General features: G+C 36.3%; 1 protein-coding gene across 8 annotated transcripts in view; it reads right to left on the bottom strand.

Annotated features, from left to right (window-relative positions):
• LOC145678513 (uncharacterized) overlaps positions 1-20,338 on the bottom strand; it is a 224,906-nt gene that overhangs the window by 142,266 nt on the left and 62,302 nt on the right. For 4 of the 8 annotated variants that reach the window (XM_081748750.1, XM_081748751.1, XM_081748749.1 and 1 more), the window contains exon 2: positions 1,919-2,215. In XM_081748750.1, the coding sequence (XP_081604876.1) occupies positions 1,919-2,215 (297 nt within the window). Of the gene's footprint in view, positions 1-1,918; positions 2,216-10,050; positions 10,195-10,835; positions 11,184-19,733; positions 19,826-20,338 lie in introns of those variants that run through there. The other 4 variants (XM_081748745.1, XM_081748747.1, XM_081748748.1 and 1 more) reach the window with 4 other exon arrangements.

Raw genomic sequence — 20,338 nt, 5'->3', positions numbered from 1 at the left:
GAATTCTCACGCAATAGTTTATTTGTGTTCTCAATCATTATACATTAATGATGATACTCACAGCAAATAGAAAGCAAACAGTGATCCCAGGGTTGAAAACGTTCACTTTTGAAACGAGCTTAGTTCAGCTCAAACTCAGAGTGTAAAAAGTAAGGTAACTCACTTGAACTCAAGCTTTTTTTTTTTTAAAAAAAAAAAAAGCGCGCTTAACTTTTTTTTTGGCTCAACATAACAAAACATGATTTAATAACTAAAAATATTTACAATGGTGGATTGAAAACTATTCGGATTATGATTGGAAATATTAGGGTGAAATATATTATTTCACAAAGAAAGAATAATGTCTAATAGACTCGTTTACGCAACCGACAAATCTGTAATCACAGTAATAAGTTAGAACGTGACCTCAATTTGTTCCAGTATTCAGTTGCACGACGTTAAGTTTCAAGTTGCACCAATGAGCTAAACTTATTAGCCTCTTACACAATAACAATTTTTCAAAGTGTGTGAGGGGAATACAGAGTGGTAGTGGAAGTGCTGAAGTTACACTGAACTTAGCTCAGTTAAAGAAGCTTAGCAAAAAGTTGTGGTTTTAATTTTACCATACCAGCTTTGTTAGCTGGTCTTGGTGCGTTTGGGAATGTAGCAGGCAATTTAGCTGCGATTGCCAAGACAGTAATAAATGCTAAGAAAAACAAAGCAGAGCTAAAGAACAGAAACGTCATAATCAAATGATTGAAGTTGCAATGCTCTCTCGTGGTTTAGGCTTGATGCGTCGCAGTAACAAACAAAAAAGTTCATGGATGTCGATATTAAACGTCTAGCACGTAAAATGCACATCAAGAACTTCAGTGGAGTGTTTATTACAGATGAACTTACTTTCACACCACCACAAATAAATGATGTGCAGAAGTAAATTTATGTTTCAAGCAATCTAGGTCATTATTGAATTTATTACTGGAAGCAGGGTCATCGTCCGTACATTTTCGATTCATATAGTGATGATCCCACCAAATAACTTATTCAATATCTACGCGGCGAAACGCAATGCATAAGTCATAGAAAATAACGCGGATTGGATAAAGAATCCAGGTGATGTTATTTGTGGTCACTTGTGCTTAGCATTTCACAAACCATACTGATGGCTCTCTCTGACGGCCATACTTTCCAGGACAAAATGATTTTATTACGTACAAACACTACACTACCAGTATAAAAAAACACCGCATGCATCCAAGGTTGGCTGTATTCCATTTGGCAGGCACGTCCCCAATTTTGCGTTTAGGATTAAACCATGAAATTCTCAAACATAGCTATACAAAACAAGTTCCTCATATTGGATTCTATACCTTATTATCTCACTCCTAATGTAACACATAAAAATAACACGTTTAAGTATGGAGGGTGAAAATATATTGTACCTCCAAGTCAATACAATGCGTCCATTTAAGGGACAACATTTCCATCCGATGTATTGTTGAACGAAAAATATGTCATTCATAAAATGGAAATAACTTCATCAAGTAGTGAACTCGATCTAGGAAGCAGTTAACCTTTAAAAATAATGCAGAAGTTTCTCCAACAGACAACTCAAAGACAAAGATTATAAAGATTATGTTGAGGAGGGGTTATTAAGATTACCTACAGAGGGACCACTCAAAAACGTCATGGCAATAGTTACAAGAGAATGGTTTCTGAAGGAAAGGACATTATAATGTTACCACTTAGTAACGCAGGTTTAGTAATGTTTGTCAACCAAGGTGGAAGAACCTCAACGGAATACTCACGACATGACAACAGGTTAACATGTGCTTCTTCAAATGTCAATCTGTTACTTATTTTTCTCCCAGTATAGCAAAGGTAACTGATATATCAAATAATAATAAGTTTATAATGTATCTAGAATCCAAAAACTTACCTTTTTCCAGAAGCAACTTGAGAGAATCCTCTTTGTTATCGTATGTGCAGAAGTGAATCTCATCCCAGCCTTTCCCATATGCTGTTTTCCTACATTGGTATTGTGAATAATGTTGCTGTCTCTCTCCAAACGAGAATTCATCCAAGCTGGCGAAACGATCACAAAATTGTTGATATTCAATTACCACTTCGGATGCTGAAGTTGGATTATTAGGGTTGGAGTTAGGGAAACGCTGCATTACCATGCTATCCCAATCCTTTTCCATGTCCATATCATTATTTTCTCGTAAGTTACTTACTATAACAGAAATAAAAATCCAGATAAATATAGTAATATTTTTAATTAAAAAAATTTAATAAGGGAAATATTACATTAAAATGTATTTTGTTTTAATATTTTGGACTTTTTTTTTAAATCATTTGTAAAAATGTATTACGGATTATTACAAGAAAATGATCATTTCTTTAGTAAATAATACTAAACCATTATGCCATTGTGGTCGTAGTAACAATGAGCTAATTGTAGAATTTTTTGCTAGTTAGCACATATTACTTGCTAGTTGCTACATATACTTTACAAAATAAATAATAAGGATAATGACAGTAACAAAGACGGAAAATGCAAGTAGTACTCTCTCTTTCTGTATATATATATATATATATATATATATATATATATATATATAACAAATTAACTTCATAACTAAAAATAGCGAATAACTCCATCCTCCACATGTTTGGAAGTAACAGAAGAAAATATCACGGAGTTTACAAAATTTAGTTTACAAACTTTTCAGTCGAAAGTGTTCATAAATTAAGGTTCATCTCAAATAAAAAATTTCTTCCATTTTTTAAGAAGGGAAGGAACTTAAAATGCTGACTGCATTACCTCTCTGTATTGCTAAACTAATACGCTGAAGTAAAAATTGTGCACTTCTCGTATCTCCCGTCTTGAGGTTTGAGTTCGACCCAATTTCCTTTAGGAACTCCCTAGCTTCCCGGCTAAAAACTCCCATAGTTTCTGTAGCAAAGGCGATGAACATATGATCTTTTAATTTTGAATATTTGGTGTATTTTCATTTACAGGCTGTCTCAGCAGCATTTACTGTCTCTTTACATGATGAAGGTAAATGAGAAGGTGCAAAAGTGTCAACACATCTGACGCCCCATACCAGTCGTTGCCCCATTTTCCAAGGGGTTAATCGTGGGTGTCCCGGGTTCGATTCCCGGCGGGAGCTCATGTGGTTCGGATTCCACGTTAATCAGTAGGTCCACGTCTCATATAACCTCGCTGCTGAACGGGACGTTAAACTCAGAATCCAATCCAAGGGGTTAATGTTACTCCATCTGGTCGTTTCCCATCATCTCGGGACATTCCAGATGATTCTAAAATACTTGGGACATCAATGCTGGCAAGAGCTCGTCTTTATATTATTCAGCTCTCCATGACGAGACATTCGACTTCCACTCCTAGAACAGCTTAGCGCATGTAAGCCTTTTTCATCAACCTGTTCCTGACATATGCATTTGAAATTATGGCACATATTTAAACGTAGACGTAGAGCGACACAAATCTGAAACGTGTTGTTGTCCAAGAAAATTCCAATATTTTTTGACGGTGTAGCCTGTAGCCACGCACCAGATTCTTTTCTTTGTAAGGATTTAAAACGGGCTATATCCAATGTATTTTCAGGGACCAATTCTTTATCAATTATTGCTGTTAATATAATTTTATCCCAATTCTGTTGAGAGTCCAATACGGCAGGAGTCTCATTATTGTATATACCACTCCATATCTCCAATCCCTCCGTCAGATGGTGAATTTCCTCTTTGTCAACTGGTATGTTTAGTATGTTGGAGACAAGTGGCTTCACTCCAAAACATGAGGACAGGAAAGCTATTTGGTCTAGGAATTAATTCGTGCGGGTGGACAAGAGATGGCGCAACGAACGGAGCGTCCCACAGTTCCGTGTATCCACACATGTGTTGCAAACCCCTGTCATCGCTTATCGTTCGTAGTATAGGGCAGTGGATTAAAGCGTCAACAACACCAGTTTGTAGTTAAGTGAACATGGCGCAATTTGTGCCTGATAAAGTGTTTTTGCGGGGTGTCCTGCTGCATTACTTTAACATGCAGAAAAGTGCGACTGAAAGTCATCGTATTTTGGTGGAAGTGTATGGTGACCATGCTCTAGCTGAGCGAACGTGTCAGAAGTGGTTTGCACGGTTTAGAAGTGGTGATTTCGGCTTGGCAGACCAAGAGCGAGCTGGACAGCCAAAAAAATTTCAAGACGAAAAATTGACAGCATTGCTCGAGCAGGATTCGTGTCAAACGCAGGAACAACTTGCAGCAGCATTAGGCGTTGATCAAACAACAGTCTCCAAACGCTTGAAAGCCATGGGAATGATTCAAAAGATGTCACATTGGGTTCCACATGAATTGAAAGACAGAGACGTTGAAAGACGAAAAACCATTTGCGAATTGCTGCTTCAACGACAGAGCAGAAAGGGGTTTCTGCATCGAATTATTACGGGTGATGAGAAGTGGATCCATTATGAGAACCCTAAACGAAAAAAGGCCTGGGTGAAACCAGGTGAACCAGGTCCATCACAACCAAAACGAGATATTCACTGTGCAAAGGTTATGCTGTGCATATGGTGGGATATGAAAGGTGTGGTGTACTATGAGCTGCTGCAACCGGGTGAAACTATGAATGGAGAACGTTATCGACGACAATTAATGCGTTTGAAGCAAGCTCTGGCCAGAACACGACCAGAATGGGAGAACAGACATGATAAACTTATTGTTCAACATGATAACGCTCGCCCACATGTCGCAAAACCGGTCAAAACCTATTTAGAAAATGTCGGATGGGAAGTTTTACCCCGCCCGCCGTATTCACCAGACGTTGCTCCTTCGGACTACTACTTGTTCGATTGCATGAACAACGATTTGATTGGACAGCGGTTTACTTCTTCAGAAGATATCGAAACATGGGTCTCTGACTGGATCGCTTCCAAGGATGAGGACTTCTTTCGCCACGGAATCCGTACATTGCCTGACTGATGGGCGAAAGTGGTGGCTAGCGATGGACAATATTTTTCTTAAGGTATTTATGTATTTTGTGTTTGTACTACAGCTTCAATGTGTGCGTACCAACCGCACGAATTAATTCCTAGACCAAATAGAAGGTTTAAATCAGAGACTTTTCTTACGCTTAAACCTCCTAAGCGAATTGGTAAGCTTGCTTGAGTCCATTGATTTTCATTCAAAGAATAATTGATGATAGACTGAAGTGCATATTTCAGGCAATTATCAAGCTGAAGTACTTTGGAAGGCATGGACTATGTGGGAGTGGTGCGTAAAATATAGATAAGTTTCGGTATTCCCAGGCAATTCTTAAGTAGAAAAAAGGCAATATGCGCTGGTAAAGTCTTCAGACGCTGAGCTAATCTATTTAAATGCTCATCAAAATTTTCCTCATATCCATCATCAAAGACAGATGATTCCAAGAGAGTTAATTCATTTTTGAGTACCGTTCGTATCCCAGGTAACAATTTTTGAAACTGGGATTAGGCTTCTTTGTCTGGATTCCCAGATGTGAAAAAAAGTTCGCATTTAGACGGGTTAACTTCAAGACCATGTTTTTTTTTTATTCTTCTATTACAGTCTTCATGTCTTGGTAAACTGACTGTGAAGAACCACCTAAGGTACCGACATCCAAGTAGAAGATATTTAGTTCAGACGATAAAGTGCGAACTATTGGGTGGATGGCCAGACTAAAAAGCATTGGACCAGCTGGATCACCTTGTTAACAGCCAACTTGTGATAAAATCGTTCGTTCACCAAAAAATAGGATTGAAGGTTGAGCATAACTTTGCCAAAAGAATGAATATAATTGAGGCAGTACTTCTTTAACACTAGAAGGACCAAAATTTAATTTACTGTATGGGATGCATTCTTTACGCACAATTTTTTCGATCACATTTCATAAATAAACGTATCATTAATAATTTAGCAATATGGCATAACTCGTTTGTAATGTAAACATTCAGTAGTAGTAGTTTACTCTTAGGGTGAGCTTTTCTCTGACGATTTTACTCTTAGGGTGAGCTTTTCTCTGACGATTTTCCCATTAACGCCTCAGGCAATTTTGTTCATATTTTGTAAAGTAATGTTTCATTTATAACCTAACATACTGCATAACTCGTTTGTCCCGAAAACATTCAACAGGAATGGTTTTTCTCAAGGGGTGAAATTTCTTGACAATTTTCTCACTAATAAATGAGACAAATTTGTTCTAATTTCAGTAGCAACCTTACAATAAGATATAACTCGCTTGTCTCGAAAAGAAACACCCGAAAGAGGTAGTTTACTTTTACGGTGAAATTTTTCTGACGATTTGCTTAAAAATGGTTCGAGTTACTTGGTCCAGATTTCATAAATAATTTACAATATGGCATCAATCGTTTACCCTCAAAATTAAAGACAGAGTATGGCAACACGCTGTTCCGTCGTGAAGCGCCACATTCCGACCCGTACAGAAAATAGATGACGATCATGTGCTATTCGGCGCTCCGTGTCTACTAACTACAAAGATAACAGGAAAATCGTTTAACGCTCAGTGCTGTCAACTTACTAGAACAGAAATCGCGGCCATTTCAAAAGTTGGTTCTTTATGGTACATCCTTTATAAGGACATGAAGAACAAAATCTAAAACGTTTTCCACTTGTTTAGGTTTCCCTGCCAACATTTGTCTGTGTAACTCGTAGAAATCACTTTCGTTAGAAATGAGAATGTTTGGTATAGCTCGGAAGATTTGTTTTTTAACGCAATCTTGACAGTTGTCAACAGCAAGATATACAGACAATTATTATTTATAACTCTCCAAGATAATTACATTATGTTTAACGGTAATAATGATGAAAAAAGTGGATAAGCAATTTTCGATAAAGACAATTTAATACTTTTTTTTAAAAAAAAAAAGACAAGTATTGTTGTAACAATATTCTTATATAACCATAGCAGCACTTTATTCTTTAATTTTCGTTTTCTTCGGGCTTACACTTAACACTTAAAAAAAAAAAAAAAATCCTTATTTTCACATCTTTCACAATCCTCTACACACACACACACATTAGCATCATTCTACTTTATCATTCTCTGTTCCCTTTCTCACCCTGAAAATAACAAATTCTTTGGTAAAGTATCGCAACAAAATCTTTGGGACTGAAAGAATACCAAGGAATTTGTTAAAATTCCCTCACCCTTCATCTCATCATCATCCACTAGCAAGTTATTTGATAAAGTATCGCAGCAAAATCTTTGACATTAAAGGAATTCCAAAAGGTTTGTTAAGTGAAATATTAAGGAATTTGCTAGAATCTGGTTCTCCGGCGTAAGATCGTATGGTGCATATGATCTTACGTTCCTCTCCAGTCAAAAGTAGGCCCTCACAGAGGTAGAGACCTTGACGAGGTTGTAGGGCTTTAAACCAACATCTGCCTGCACCAAACTTCTTAATTTGTTATGAATGAAAATTAATATCTTGCTCTTTTCTTTGCAGGTATACAAGAAGTCCAGAGACATTTTAACCAGATATTAGTTGTGGATGTTACAACAACTGTATATAGCAAACCTCTGTTGAACAGTGGAAATATACTTATTTGGAAATCGCTACATGAAATAAGTTAAGTTACCATGCTTATAACTTTTCTGAGGAGACCCGTAAACAAAGAAAAAATACTAACATGTACTACAATAAAGCTTCGGAGGGTTGAAAGAAACAAACATAATACGAAACAATGGTTCAAAAACAGATACAGCAGGGAAAGACACTAGCAGAACTACGTGCTCTAACATTTTGTCTGGAATTGGCGAAGAGCGAAATGTTCAGAAAATCTCACTTTCGGAATGAGAAGATTTTGTTACCTAGATTGTGTCATAAGGCAAAATCACTTGGAAAGAAATACACATATAGCTCACATCTTCATACGTCAACTACAGTTTGTGAGAAACGACTCAGTTTGTTCACGAATTGGTAAGAAAAATAAGGTATTGATAAAATCATTAGTTTCGTACGTTAGCAACACTAATAAAGTGTTTCGTAGGTGGCAGCACCGTTTTTCAAGCCTAATGTGATGCGTTGACAATATCTTTTGAAGTAGGTAAACAGCATACTTGTACACCGTGAAAAAAATTTCTAAAAACAGTGATATTCTCTACAGTGTTGTCCAAGATTATCTGCAAACGCTGTCAAAAGAATAGTACTAATGTGAAGTGTAAAAACTATTTTACCTTGTTAAATTACTATAAACAGGAAACCTGTGTACTACGAAGATAGTTTAAAAACACTCCTTAAAATCAAGCATTGTTGAGTAGGATCAGGAGCGTCATTTCAATCTTAGCTTGAGAGGGGGGAAGAGCACCACCGACATAAGATTTTCACTTTTTGTACTAGTATATTAGTAGACTATCTATCAAAGTATATGTATTCCTCAAATTTAGGGGGGAGCAATTGCCACCTCCTGCCCCTCCTAAATGACGTCCCTCGAAGATGGGATTGACGTGCAGTGGATCCAACTTTTGGTTATGGCGGCTTCTTAAGATATCAACTCGTGAATGTCAAGACCCGTTTAGTCATTTTCTCTTTATTTATTAGTTTTGGTGGTGCTCCTTTTATGGTTCTCTTCAAAAGCTTTCCCTGTTTTTCCTGATAGGCTTTCTCAAGTTTCTTAATCTCCTGTGAGCTTGTCAGAATCATTGAACTGCCATTCTGTCGCCCCCCCCCCCACCCCACCAATTCATTTTTCGGGGAAGGGCCTTGGGATAAGGCCTCAAAAATTCTGGTGATATCAACAGGGATAATGATAGACCTTCAGGCATGATGGTGGCTTCCGAGATATGAGGCTCCTGCTGATTTATGCCTATTGCTGGTTCTAAATGCTGTTTATCCTTGTTCCTCAAGAATGGTCCTGCTTCATTTTCATCTGCTACTTCTTCACAGGTCTTAAGTGTCTGGCCGTAGCCGGATTCAATGGCCGTAGGTACAACACTTTGTTTTCTTTACTTTACCGGTTGTCGGTGACAAACCCTACGTGGCTTCATCGAAATAAAAATCGGGAATCAATCAACAGGATCATTGTGCCCTGTAGGGGAGAGAAAAATTCCAGTTTGTGTTCTCGTTTTTTTACTTTGATTTCCTGAAAACAAAAAAATAAACAGCTATTTACCAGGCCAAGCTCTCGGAATACGGATACGTATGGAACTCAAAGGTTCGGAACGGAATCTTTTCTGACCAATTCCCGATCTTTCCTGACAACACACGATTTTTAATTAGCACTGGCCGTAGGTACAACCGGACGTAGATAAAGCACCCTCCCCTATATATATACAAATTACACTATGTGGCAAAGTCGCAAATAAAGAACCAACCATAGATTAGATGTACCAATCTATCAAATAGTTTTGTCGATTTTTTCCAGATGGCAGCTAAAGTCGATATTTATTGACAGTAGCATCACTTATTGGTGTAGCAATCGATTCAACTGCTTGTTGTATTCGTGAAGTAATGCTAGTGGCTCCAAATTAATCTGCGACGTTGCCAAATTATAAAATTTTGATTTCCCATAGCGGCTAAAGGAGTCAGATCTGAACATCATTGAGCCATTGTGGTCTGAGTTAGAAAGGCGTGTTCGGTCTCATTACCCTCCACCAGTATCCCTTAAGGAACTGGATCATGTTTTGGAGGAACAATGGTACAAAATTGTTCAATAACATTGTTAACAATGTTATTAATAAGAACGTGCCTAAGAAGGTGGTAAATGCAAGACATCATTACCCTCCCTGGTTTTCTTCCTCAATTACTAAATGTGTAAAGGAAAAAGAATTTTGTAGAAAACGGCAGAAATACTTTGTTTACCATCATAGTAAGTTTGTTGAATTGAGAAGGAAATTAAAAAGTATGATTGATTCATCATATAAATTATACATCTCTCAGATAGAGTCTACTCTTGTTACAGATACAAAACCACTTTGGGCATTTATAAAAAATAAAAAAAATAAAAAAGTCAAATTGCTGTATGACTATAAAAAATGAAGTATTGATGTCAAATGAATCGATATCTAATACCTTTGCAGATTACTTTAAAATGTATTCTCCTTCCCCTTCCACATATAGTAAATTCGATTCAGTTGACACGGTAGTTTCTCAATGTTTTTCTCTATATCCAATTACTGATTCGGAATATAATGAAGCTGTAAAAAAAATTAAAAGCATCAAAATCTAGTGGACCTGACTTGATTCCAGCGTACATTTTTAAAGGTTGCTGTTCAGTATTGAAAATTCCGTTATGTCATGTTTATAATTTAATTTTAAAAACACAAATATATCCTAAGCTCTGGAAAATTTCAAGAGTCTGTCCAATCCATAAATCAGGTAATCCTTTAGAGGTAGGAAATTAAAGACCCATTTCTGTTATTTCAGCCCCATCAAAAATACCTGAAAATATATTATACAGAAGAATACATAATCATGTTAAACAATTAATCAACATGGTTTTTGTTAAGGCAAATCCACTGTAACAAATTTGGTTAACTTTGTTCAATATATATTTAACTCCTTTAATAATGGAAACATTGTTGACACAGTTTATTTGAATTTTTCAAAAGCTTTTGATACTCTGGATCATGATATTCTTGTAAATAAATTGTCTAAATTTGGTTTTTGTGATAATTTTATAAAACTGATTGCTTCTTATCTGAGTGACCGGCAACAATTCGTAACATATAGACATACAAATTCTTACATATATAAGATAAATTCTGGGGTACCACAAGGTTCCAATTTGGGACCTTTATTTATTTATTTTATTTTATTTATTTATTTACTTTTTTTGTTATTCATTAATGACTTACCAGATATCTTCAAATACTCCAGTGTTTGTTATTTGCTGATGATGTCAAATTATTTAAAGAGATAAAAACACTCACTGACTGCAATGAATTAAATTCTGATTTATCAAGGGCATACAAATGGAGGTTAGACAATAAAGTATATTTTAACTCAAATAAATGCTGTGTTATATTTTTTTCTAGAAAGAGAAAAGTATTATGTTACGATTATCAATTGTCTGGAAAGAGTTTGAAAAGATGTAATATTGTAAAAGATCTTGGAGTCATATTGGATGATAAATTAACCTTTGAATTTCATATTAATAAAATGTGTAATGACGCTTTCAAATTACTTGGATTTATGTTTAGAAATACTCAAGTGATGAAAAATGCACTTGCTTTGACTAATTTATTTAATAGTGTTATAAGAAGTAAGTTACAATATGCTAGCCTGATATGGTTTCCTTATACTAGAAATAATATAGAGAAAATTGAACATGTACAAAATAAGTTTCTACGATTTCTTTATTATAAAAAATACAATAAATCCTCGTATTTTAAAAGGATTTCTTATAAATCTTTACTCGAATAATTTGGTCTAACTTCGTTATATACCAGAAGAGAAATAAGTCAACATATCTTTCTGTATAAAATTGTTAATGGTGTTATTAATAATCCCGACTTTCTGGGTACACTTTGTTTTAATGTGAAGAAAGATGTATTGCGTATTAGGTTACCCTTTTATTATGGTATCTCACGCTCGCACGTATTTCACCAATTTTCACCTGTCATAAGGCTTAGTAAAAAACATAATGAACTGATACAACGTAACTCAAATATTGATTTTTCTTTACCATTTAAAGTATATGTATCAAAAATTAAAGAAGTAATTTAGATTTGATTTTCTGTTAATATTGCATATAAAGATTTTATTTTTATTTTTGATACATATCTAGGTAAATATATTTAAAATTTGCTGGAGTGCAAGTAAGAAGTTTCAGTTATAGAAGCAAGGTGAAAATGAAATTGATAGTAACGTATTTGTAATTATAAATTGTAAAAGCATTGTGTATTATAGAAAAAATGTTTGTATAACTGTGCATATTACAATATCCTTTTTGATTTTTTTGATTTAAATCAAATCTTTCTCCTCGTATAATACAAGTCGCGAACTGAAGAAAAAGCATTACGAATTAGTATTAAATGCCAATTATGCCATTTAAGTGAAAGTATTGGAATTGAATTTTGAATTAATCCCCAATCGTTAACCTATTTCAATCCCAAACGATGTTTCTTCAGCATCAAGGATAAAGCACAGCAACATTTATCAAATGACACTTTTCTTTTCACGAAAGTTACTGATATTTCGCAAGGGCATATTTTAAAAAAAAATCGGAACTAGCTAGTGACATGAAATACATATAAAGTACATATATTTTGCCTAAAATTAAGTAACTAACTCTATGGCCTATGTAATCCGGAGCTTCAATGCCACGTTTACAAAAGCTCCCCATTGACTTCTATCCTTAGCCAACTGAATCCAGTATCTACTCTGTATTCCTATTTCTGCGAGATGCATCTTAATATTGTCCTCCCATCTGCTCCTAGGTCTTCCTAATGGTCGTTTTCCGATTGGTCTTCCAGTCAAGACTTTGAAAGAGTTTCTACTTTCTTCCATTCTAGCTACATGACCTGCCCATCTAAGCCTCCTAGACCACCCTAACAATGTTTGGTAAACCGTATAAATTATGTAGTTCCTCGTTATGAAGTTTCCGCCATTCCCCATTCCCGTTCCTCTTGGGTCCGAATATTCGTCTCAGGATCTTGTTCTCAAATATTTTCAGTCTATGCTCTTCTCTCATCGTAAGCGACCATGTTTCGCAACCCTATGGAGCAACAGGTATGATTATCATTTTATATATTTTAAGCTTCAAATTTCTCGACAAAATTCGCGACGACAAAATATTTTGAACTGATTAATAACAAGAATTCCCTGCTTTTAGTCGACATTTTATGTTCTTCGTGAATATGTTTAGGTCTGTTAACATTAATCCTAGATATCTGAAAGTATCTACTTTATCAAAAGTATTATTCAATATTTTAACGCATCCAAAATTTGCCGTATTATGATCCCGAGGAACTTCTGTGTATTTAGTACATAAATTTCGCTTATTTTAAATTTTTTTAGGAAAGATGATCGGACCCCTCTACATGCGTTCCTATTATTTGGAAACAGAAATAGACGTGGACACAGGAGAATTTTCGCCTTAAATGTCCATGGTGATTTCCCCGTTGGAATAGTTAACGACTGAAAAACCGTATATTACGGAAAGAAGAAAGCAGGATTCACCCGTTATCCGTTGAAAACGGGATTTTCCCTAATCATCCTTTGCATGATACTCGTTTTCATACTGTGCTTACATACATTTGAGTCTCATTGTATTATGATTATTATCTTCCATAATCGAAATAACAGAACAGAAACGGGATTTTACTTATTTTCACTTTAAATTAATTTATTTCGGATTTTGATTTAAATCAACGATTTTTATTTAAAAAATCAAGTGATTTAAATCTTGATTAAAATCGTGATTTAAATCAGACTGATTTAAATCAATCCACCCTGATTAAAAGCCAGTTGGAGGTACGTGATAATGAGAATATTTCGAACGATTTTAAGTTTCTCCGTGATACGATCACAAACTAGACCCTTTTCATTTTTATATAGTAGATTACAGTTGAACAGTTACAACGAATTTATCGAATGCAAACAAAATTCATTACGCATGATTTCCAACATCCTTCTTTTCTACGGTTTTCTATTCTGATGATGATCTCTTGATAAATACATATTTTAAGCTAATTCTGAAAATAGTCACATACTAACGTAAGAAACACGAAAGTAATTATAATCATATTAAGATTATTATTTCAATCCAAGTTTTGAAGTATAATTTTGAAGGTGTTTTTTCTTAGTTTAACTCCACCCCCCAAAATACACTGATAAATTCTGGGCTGGGGAAAACTCGAACAACCCTGGTGATAAAACTCATTGGCCGATAACAGCCAATATGAGTACATCTTTATGAGATTTTAAGAAAATAAGGTTTTTTCCTACCTTAAAGTAGGAAAAATCCGGTAGTGAGTATACCCATTATAACATATCAAAGATAAGATGAAAAACTGTCGGGACCTGGCGAAGTTGGATATAAGTTATAGTATCGGCCCCAGGAGCTGTATTTCGGCGATTACGGAGAGCATGGGCTATTGTATGATGACTGGAGCTGTAAATGGTTAAGTTTGATCAAGATGATGATCTATGATTGATATGAAAACGGTCGCGTAGGACTGCCAATACTAGCAATGTGTCGATTAGATACAGGCGTAAATAGTGGAGTAGAATAAGGGGTGAAGACGTCCTCGAAGTGATTAGCAGATGCTGTTGCTTGCTCTGCATCGATGGCAGAGACCATGAACTGGATAGTTTGATCCATGCTTCTGGAAAGTAAGATGATTTGAATAAATTCCAAAATTTCGTCGAGTTCATTTCATTGCGTAATTGATTGCAAGAAGTTCTTCAGTCTAGTTGTTCCCAAGCGGTGAAACAATGATAGACCATGCACTGGAATAGGCGATGAAGCAGTAAACAGTGGTGCTCGTTACTCTCCCTGTATTCTAAATAGCCGTGAGAACGGTGAAGTGTGATGGTATAAGAATGTAAATTCAACCGTTAAGGTGTAAGCTACTTTTTGAAACTTCATATTCGGTAGAGTTGATACTGATGGTACTTAAAGATGTAGAGATAGCGTTTATGTCATTTAATGAGCTGATATTAGTGTTTGTAGCTGGAAGCTGCTCAGAGATGCAAGGTTCGGTATTTATCCCAGTCTGTTTTGGCAAAGTTGTATTTCTCAGCGGTAACTTGTGGTTCTATTGTAAGAGTGCCAGACGGAATGATGGTAAGAAAGATGGATAAGTTATTGCTTTCTACTGAGCTGAGTACCTCCACGGTAAATTTAGCTAGCAGATTGTTACTGACTATGACATCAGGTGTGATGTTAGTCTCATGTCGAGTGTGGTAAAGGTAGACAAGAGCTTCGAGTAGTTTGCAGAAAGTCTTCGAAACGTTGCTGTTGTGTCACGGTTCAAGAATGGTAGTTAATGTCCTCTAAGACAATATAAGTTTTAAGGTTAAGATCTAGGTAGGTAACAAAACGATAAAGCAACAGTTAGTGGAGCGAACATAGATGGTTGCCAGAGTGAGAGTAAGGGCTAGGAAATAGACTGTTGTGACGGCGTGTCAGAGTACAATATTGATCAGAATATGGATGCTATATGATGACGAGGTAATGAAAGTCTGATAGCAAGAGCGGTTCCACTACGAGCAATTTCGTGAAGTAATCGGAAAGAACCAGATAGTAATGTAGGAGATAAAAGCGCTCTGAGGCTTTTAAGATTTCGTTCAGTAAAATACAATCGACTTTGTGCAGCGATGCTGTGGTTTAGAGCAACACTATCAGTTTTAAGTCAATGGATATTAGCAAATACCAAATTGACGACTCTTTTATTCCTGTTCCTGTTCATGATGCAGATTTTGAATGAAAATGTGAGTAAACGCTTGAATAAGAAGCCATATGAAGATGCAAAATCTCAGATGCTGCTTTTGTGGCAGGCTAAGAATAGCTTCACGCTGAAATGGAAGCACATTTTGGAGTACTAATGTGATAAACTAAGATGTTTTCCACGGTTGGAGGAGGCAGAAGATGATTTGGGTTCCTATTGAGGTATTGGTTGAAGTGGAAGATGTGTGGAAGCGGAGTGAAACAACAGTCTCGGGTTTCTCAGAGGTTTAGGCTTATTTTTACGTAGTAGTAGTAAGAAGGAAGATTGCCACTGAAAATGTTAGAAACAGAAGACTGTTTAAGTTCTTCAGTTTATGCAGTCCTTCGCAATGAAAACAGATGGGTGGAAGAGTACACTTATTCGTTGGATGAGAGTTGTGAGGCAATTTTTGCTATGTCAAGAGAAACTGTGATATTCGACATGTTGAACTGTGATGACCGCGATATGTGAAAACCTCATTTTGAAGTCGGTTGTCGATGCGAGTCTTGTCAGTACGTAACTACATACTATGTGTGTTGCCCTATGGGATTTTTTATGCAATTATAATGAGATGGATGGATGCTATCTGCCTTGAGTTTCTTCAGAATTTCTTCCTCTGTGAACCGATTTTATAAATGAAATGATGGTAAAGATTCGGATTAGTGGTTTTAAAAAATGACGCCGTTCTAAGTTTTGATTAGTAGTAGTAAATATAAAAGAGTCCAACAGCATACCAGCTTCATGTAGAAAGATTTAACGTTACATAAAGCAGGCTCTAATTCTGTAAAAAGTATTGAGATGATTCCGGAATTGGAAGCGATCCCTTCCATAGATGTTACAGCAGGTGTCAACTGCCAAATGAGAGTCTGAAGATACTTTCGTAGCTTTCGGTGTAACTTGAAAAGCTTCAGTGTCAGTAGGACCAGCAGGAGATTGAGAACAATCTCAATCTCGAGAAGATGAAGCGTCAGAAACTTGAGAGGAACCAGAAATTTGTCAGTTACGAGGACGACCTCCTGCTTGAAGATGCAACGTCCAGTGTTCGAGGCATGAGTCGTCGTCAATGACTTCAGAAAAGCACACGCTTTCCTTTGTTGATTAAAAAAAAAAAAAGTTGGCTAAACCCCCCGAAAGGTTTGAAATATCCTTTTGTCAGTCCTCTAGTACAGTGTACTTGCAGTGTTCTCTGAAGTACGTGTGCTATATTTCGTTCCTGATAGTACAATAACAGCTCTGAGAGAAGTCTGGCGTCACGCACATGACATTGTTGTCCGAACTCTGTATTTACACATATAACGGTTAAGCTATCCTAACGCGAATCTAGACCCACCAATGAAACACCTCCCTTAAGAACCAATGCTTCAAGGTATTAGAAGTCGATTTCCTCTTCTCTCAATGTTTTGATGCTCCAGGAAGATGTCAACTAAGCAATCCAATCGGTAAAATGGGTATCTATATATTTAAAGATGAATTTTCGAGGATGAATCAGGAAACGAAGGAGATTCACAATAGAACCATTCACTTCAGGTGGAATACTATCTATGACGGGTACACTATACACACCATATATTACTATGAATAAAGAGAGCACTACACTGTTGTACATTTTGATATTTTAAACCGTAGTTGTTCATTATGTAATATTGTAACAGATGATAAAGGACGGCTTTTTTTTTAAGCTAGTAAGGCTACTCTTCTGGGACTAGTGAAATAAACAGAGTGAATGAGTGTGTTGAGTATCTGACGATAAACAGACGTTAAAGCGCACTAAAAGGCCAGATGGTCGATAGAACCTTCTTCACAATAACACAAACGGGAGGGTCGTTGCTGCTGTTTATATTGCTAGATGGGGGTCTGAGCATAATGAAAACGAAGGCGAGAATATAATAAGAAAATGGTTCGTATTCAACAATAAGGTGTGTTCAATATAAATCCGCACGAAATTCTAGTGGGCAGCACCTGTCTCACGTAGCACATAAACAGGAGGTAGAACTGTTAGAACGATAAGCTCAGTAGTGCATCAACAGAAGAAGTGGTGTATCGTGACCCTGTTTGACGGTGAGGATGGGATCGAAGGAAGACCTATTCCGAGAACGTGTGTACAAGTTATATGGGATACATCAAAGCAAGGCGCAAAATGTACACAGTAAAACATTTTACAGTCGAAGGAGTGCCACGAAGAACAATCTACGAAATCATTAAGAGATATCAAAATTGATAGGTCACAGTTTCATCTGAATTGATTTCTCGAAATAGTTTAGCGTCAGTTCTCAAGGTTTAAGTTTAGAGTTGTCCCTCCGTTTTTTTATAAAAATTAGGAAAGTTTACAGGAGATATGAGGTAAGAAATGGTGATTTATAGTTTTTATGTGATATTTAGTTGTGTAAGTTCGGCAGTAGAGTTATGTTTAATACGAGAAAAGTTATGTAGAAGTGGGTACTATTTGCAAGGCGCGGAGGGTTTTGAATATTCAGCAGCATGGCAGTCGTATAGGATGGCGAATTGGTGCGCTCAATGTGATATTTCCGCGCCGAGTTTTACAGAATTATGTAAGAAGAAAAAAGAGAATGTATTAAAGTTTTATGAGAACAACAGATTACTGAGTTAAAGTGATAATTGAAGCTTCTGTGAGAACCAATTCGTCACTGTTCTAGTCTAACTAAAGTCTTATCGGATAACCCAAACTAACCAAACCAAACCTAAAATAACTTAACCTGACCTAAACTAACCTAACCAAGAGTAACCTAGCGATTTTTAATGTTTTAACCTTTTTTTTTTTTTTTTTTTTTTGAAACTGGAGGGGCAACTCTAAACTTAAGCCGTTCTCAAGGATATTTCCATTATTCGTAGCAATTGAAGAGTAAATTTTTGGTGAGTGTGGTAGATCATTTGATTACCAATCGTAATCTATTGTCGCTGTTGTGGTACTCCTTAGTTTGCTGGTGCGAAATTAGATTACAATTGCTTATTAGTTGGTCCGCTGAGGGAAGGTTCTAGAACACAGGTCCCCCGATATAGGTTAGTAGCAAGGTTCGTTCCTTTTTGTACCAATTTAATATTTAATTCACATAGTACTGCCGAGCGAGCGTTAGCGAATGAGGGCGGGTTACAGCCCGCAGGGCACGTTGTCTTTATTACAGCTAAATGGGAAGGGGGGACCTGTGTTCTAGAACCTTGCCGTCTGCTGAACTTGTCCAGAATTTATTTTTCGATTGATGGGAATTGATTTCTGAACCGGGGGTAAGTTCCAAAGTTGGGCATCCGTTTCCAACAAAATTTTAAAAATTTACAGGATAGATATGGATAATTTGATCGTTTGTGTGCTTGATAATACGTAAGTCTCGAAAAATCTGTTTATTTGTTATATATAAGCGGTTATAAACATGGGACTATACGGCGAGCGGAGGGAACTACTTGGCGCAAGGTAATCGAACAGTTGCATTGTGAGAAAGAAACTAGCATTTATGTTATCAACATGGCGAATGTACAAGGGCAATGAACTAACAGTTTTAAAATTTGTGAAGCAATACGTTGATAACGAGCAAAATATTTTAAAAGTTTGTGAAGAGCACGGATTAATGAACCTAATAACAAATTGCAGAAAGTGTGGAAAGGAGATAACAGCGAAAAAACGTGCGGAAGTGGACGCCCAACTTCGGAATATATGCCCCGAACTGTTTCGAGGAATCGGTTCCAATGTACTTTCGACATAAAGTGCACTCTTACCCGTATGAGTAAGGAAATCATTGGAATGCTGTCCGGTATGAAAGAGGAATTTGATGAGATTCTATCCCGGCGGTGGAAAAGATTTAATGCCTGGAAAATTGTGAAATAAGAGTACACCGTACTTAAAGGATGCTTGCGCCCAGGGATTAGTATTAGAAGTATCAACGGCCACATGCACCCCAAAATCAGAAAAATGATTATCTTGGTAGAGATTGACCGGTGGCATAGATCCAATAGTAATTTTTGACGTTACCGGGAGCGCGGAATCTGAAATTGTATTTTCTGTGAGAGTGTCAGTTATCATGGAATATATAGGAGGAGGGTCTCCTCCTGATTGTTCAGCCATGAGTACTACACTCAACTTGTCATGTAAAACGCAGTTGCAATTAGATAAAACACTGTCACTAGTATTCAAATAAAGTCAACAATCTTAAATGTGAATAGAGATTTCCTCATAAAAGAAAAAGAATCATCAATTCATTTGTGTATCCATAAAATGCGTCTGTGCCCCTCTTGCTTCTAAAAATGTCTCTTTTTCATCAGTGCAATTGACACATTTGTTACTGCTTTAATTAATAAAATATTAACCCTCACCTACTTCTACACCTTCGAAACCCAAGCGGTTCATTCAGGTCTTGAATGACGTCTTTGACGATTTATTTTGTATTTCCTATCCTCTCTTTCTCACACACAGTTGCCAGAACATTTACTCTAAAAACATTACGATGAACTCATTTTCTGTACATATTTTTTAAAGGAAGAAGTAGTGTTTATTATGCAGTTTTGGACCATATTCCAACCTACTTGCGCATTACTTCAGAGCTTACCACTACGTAAAACGTGCAAAAATAAATTATATATAGTCCATCATGCTTATTATCACAAAGTAAGGCGCAGATTTTGTGGTGCGTTGACGTAAACCGTTCCAGAAAGGTCAGAATACTAAAGCTATTATTATTATTATTATTATTATTATTATTATTATTAGTAGTAGTAGTAGTAGTAGTAGTAGTAGTAGTAGTAGTAGTAGTAGTAGTAGTAGTAGTAGTAGTAGTACAATTCAATTTATACAACTTGTCTCGTGTAACAGTTGCTTTCCTCTGTTTTTTCCTTCCTGCACGTGGTCATAACAATCACCCAAGAAGGATTGTTTCTACGGCAACAGCACGTTAAGCCAAATATAGTGGCTTATTTCTCTC

The sequence above is a fragment of the Thermobia domestica genome, chromosome 2, assembly GCF_964235325.1.
Source record: "Thermobia domestica chromosome 2, izTheDome1.hap1.1, whole genome shotgun sequence".
NCBI lineage: Eukaryota > Metazoa > Arthropoda > Insecta > Zygentoma > Lepismatidae > Thermobia > Thermobia domestica.
The sequence above is the reverse complement of the archived record's forward strand: the minus strand, read 5'-3'. Positions and strand labels throughout refer to the sequence as shown.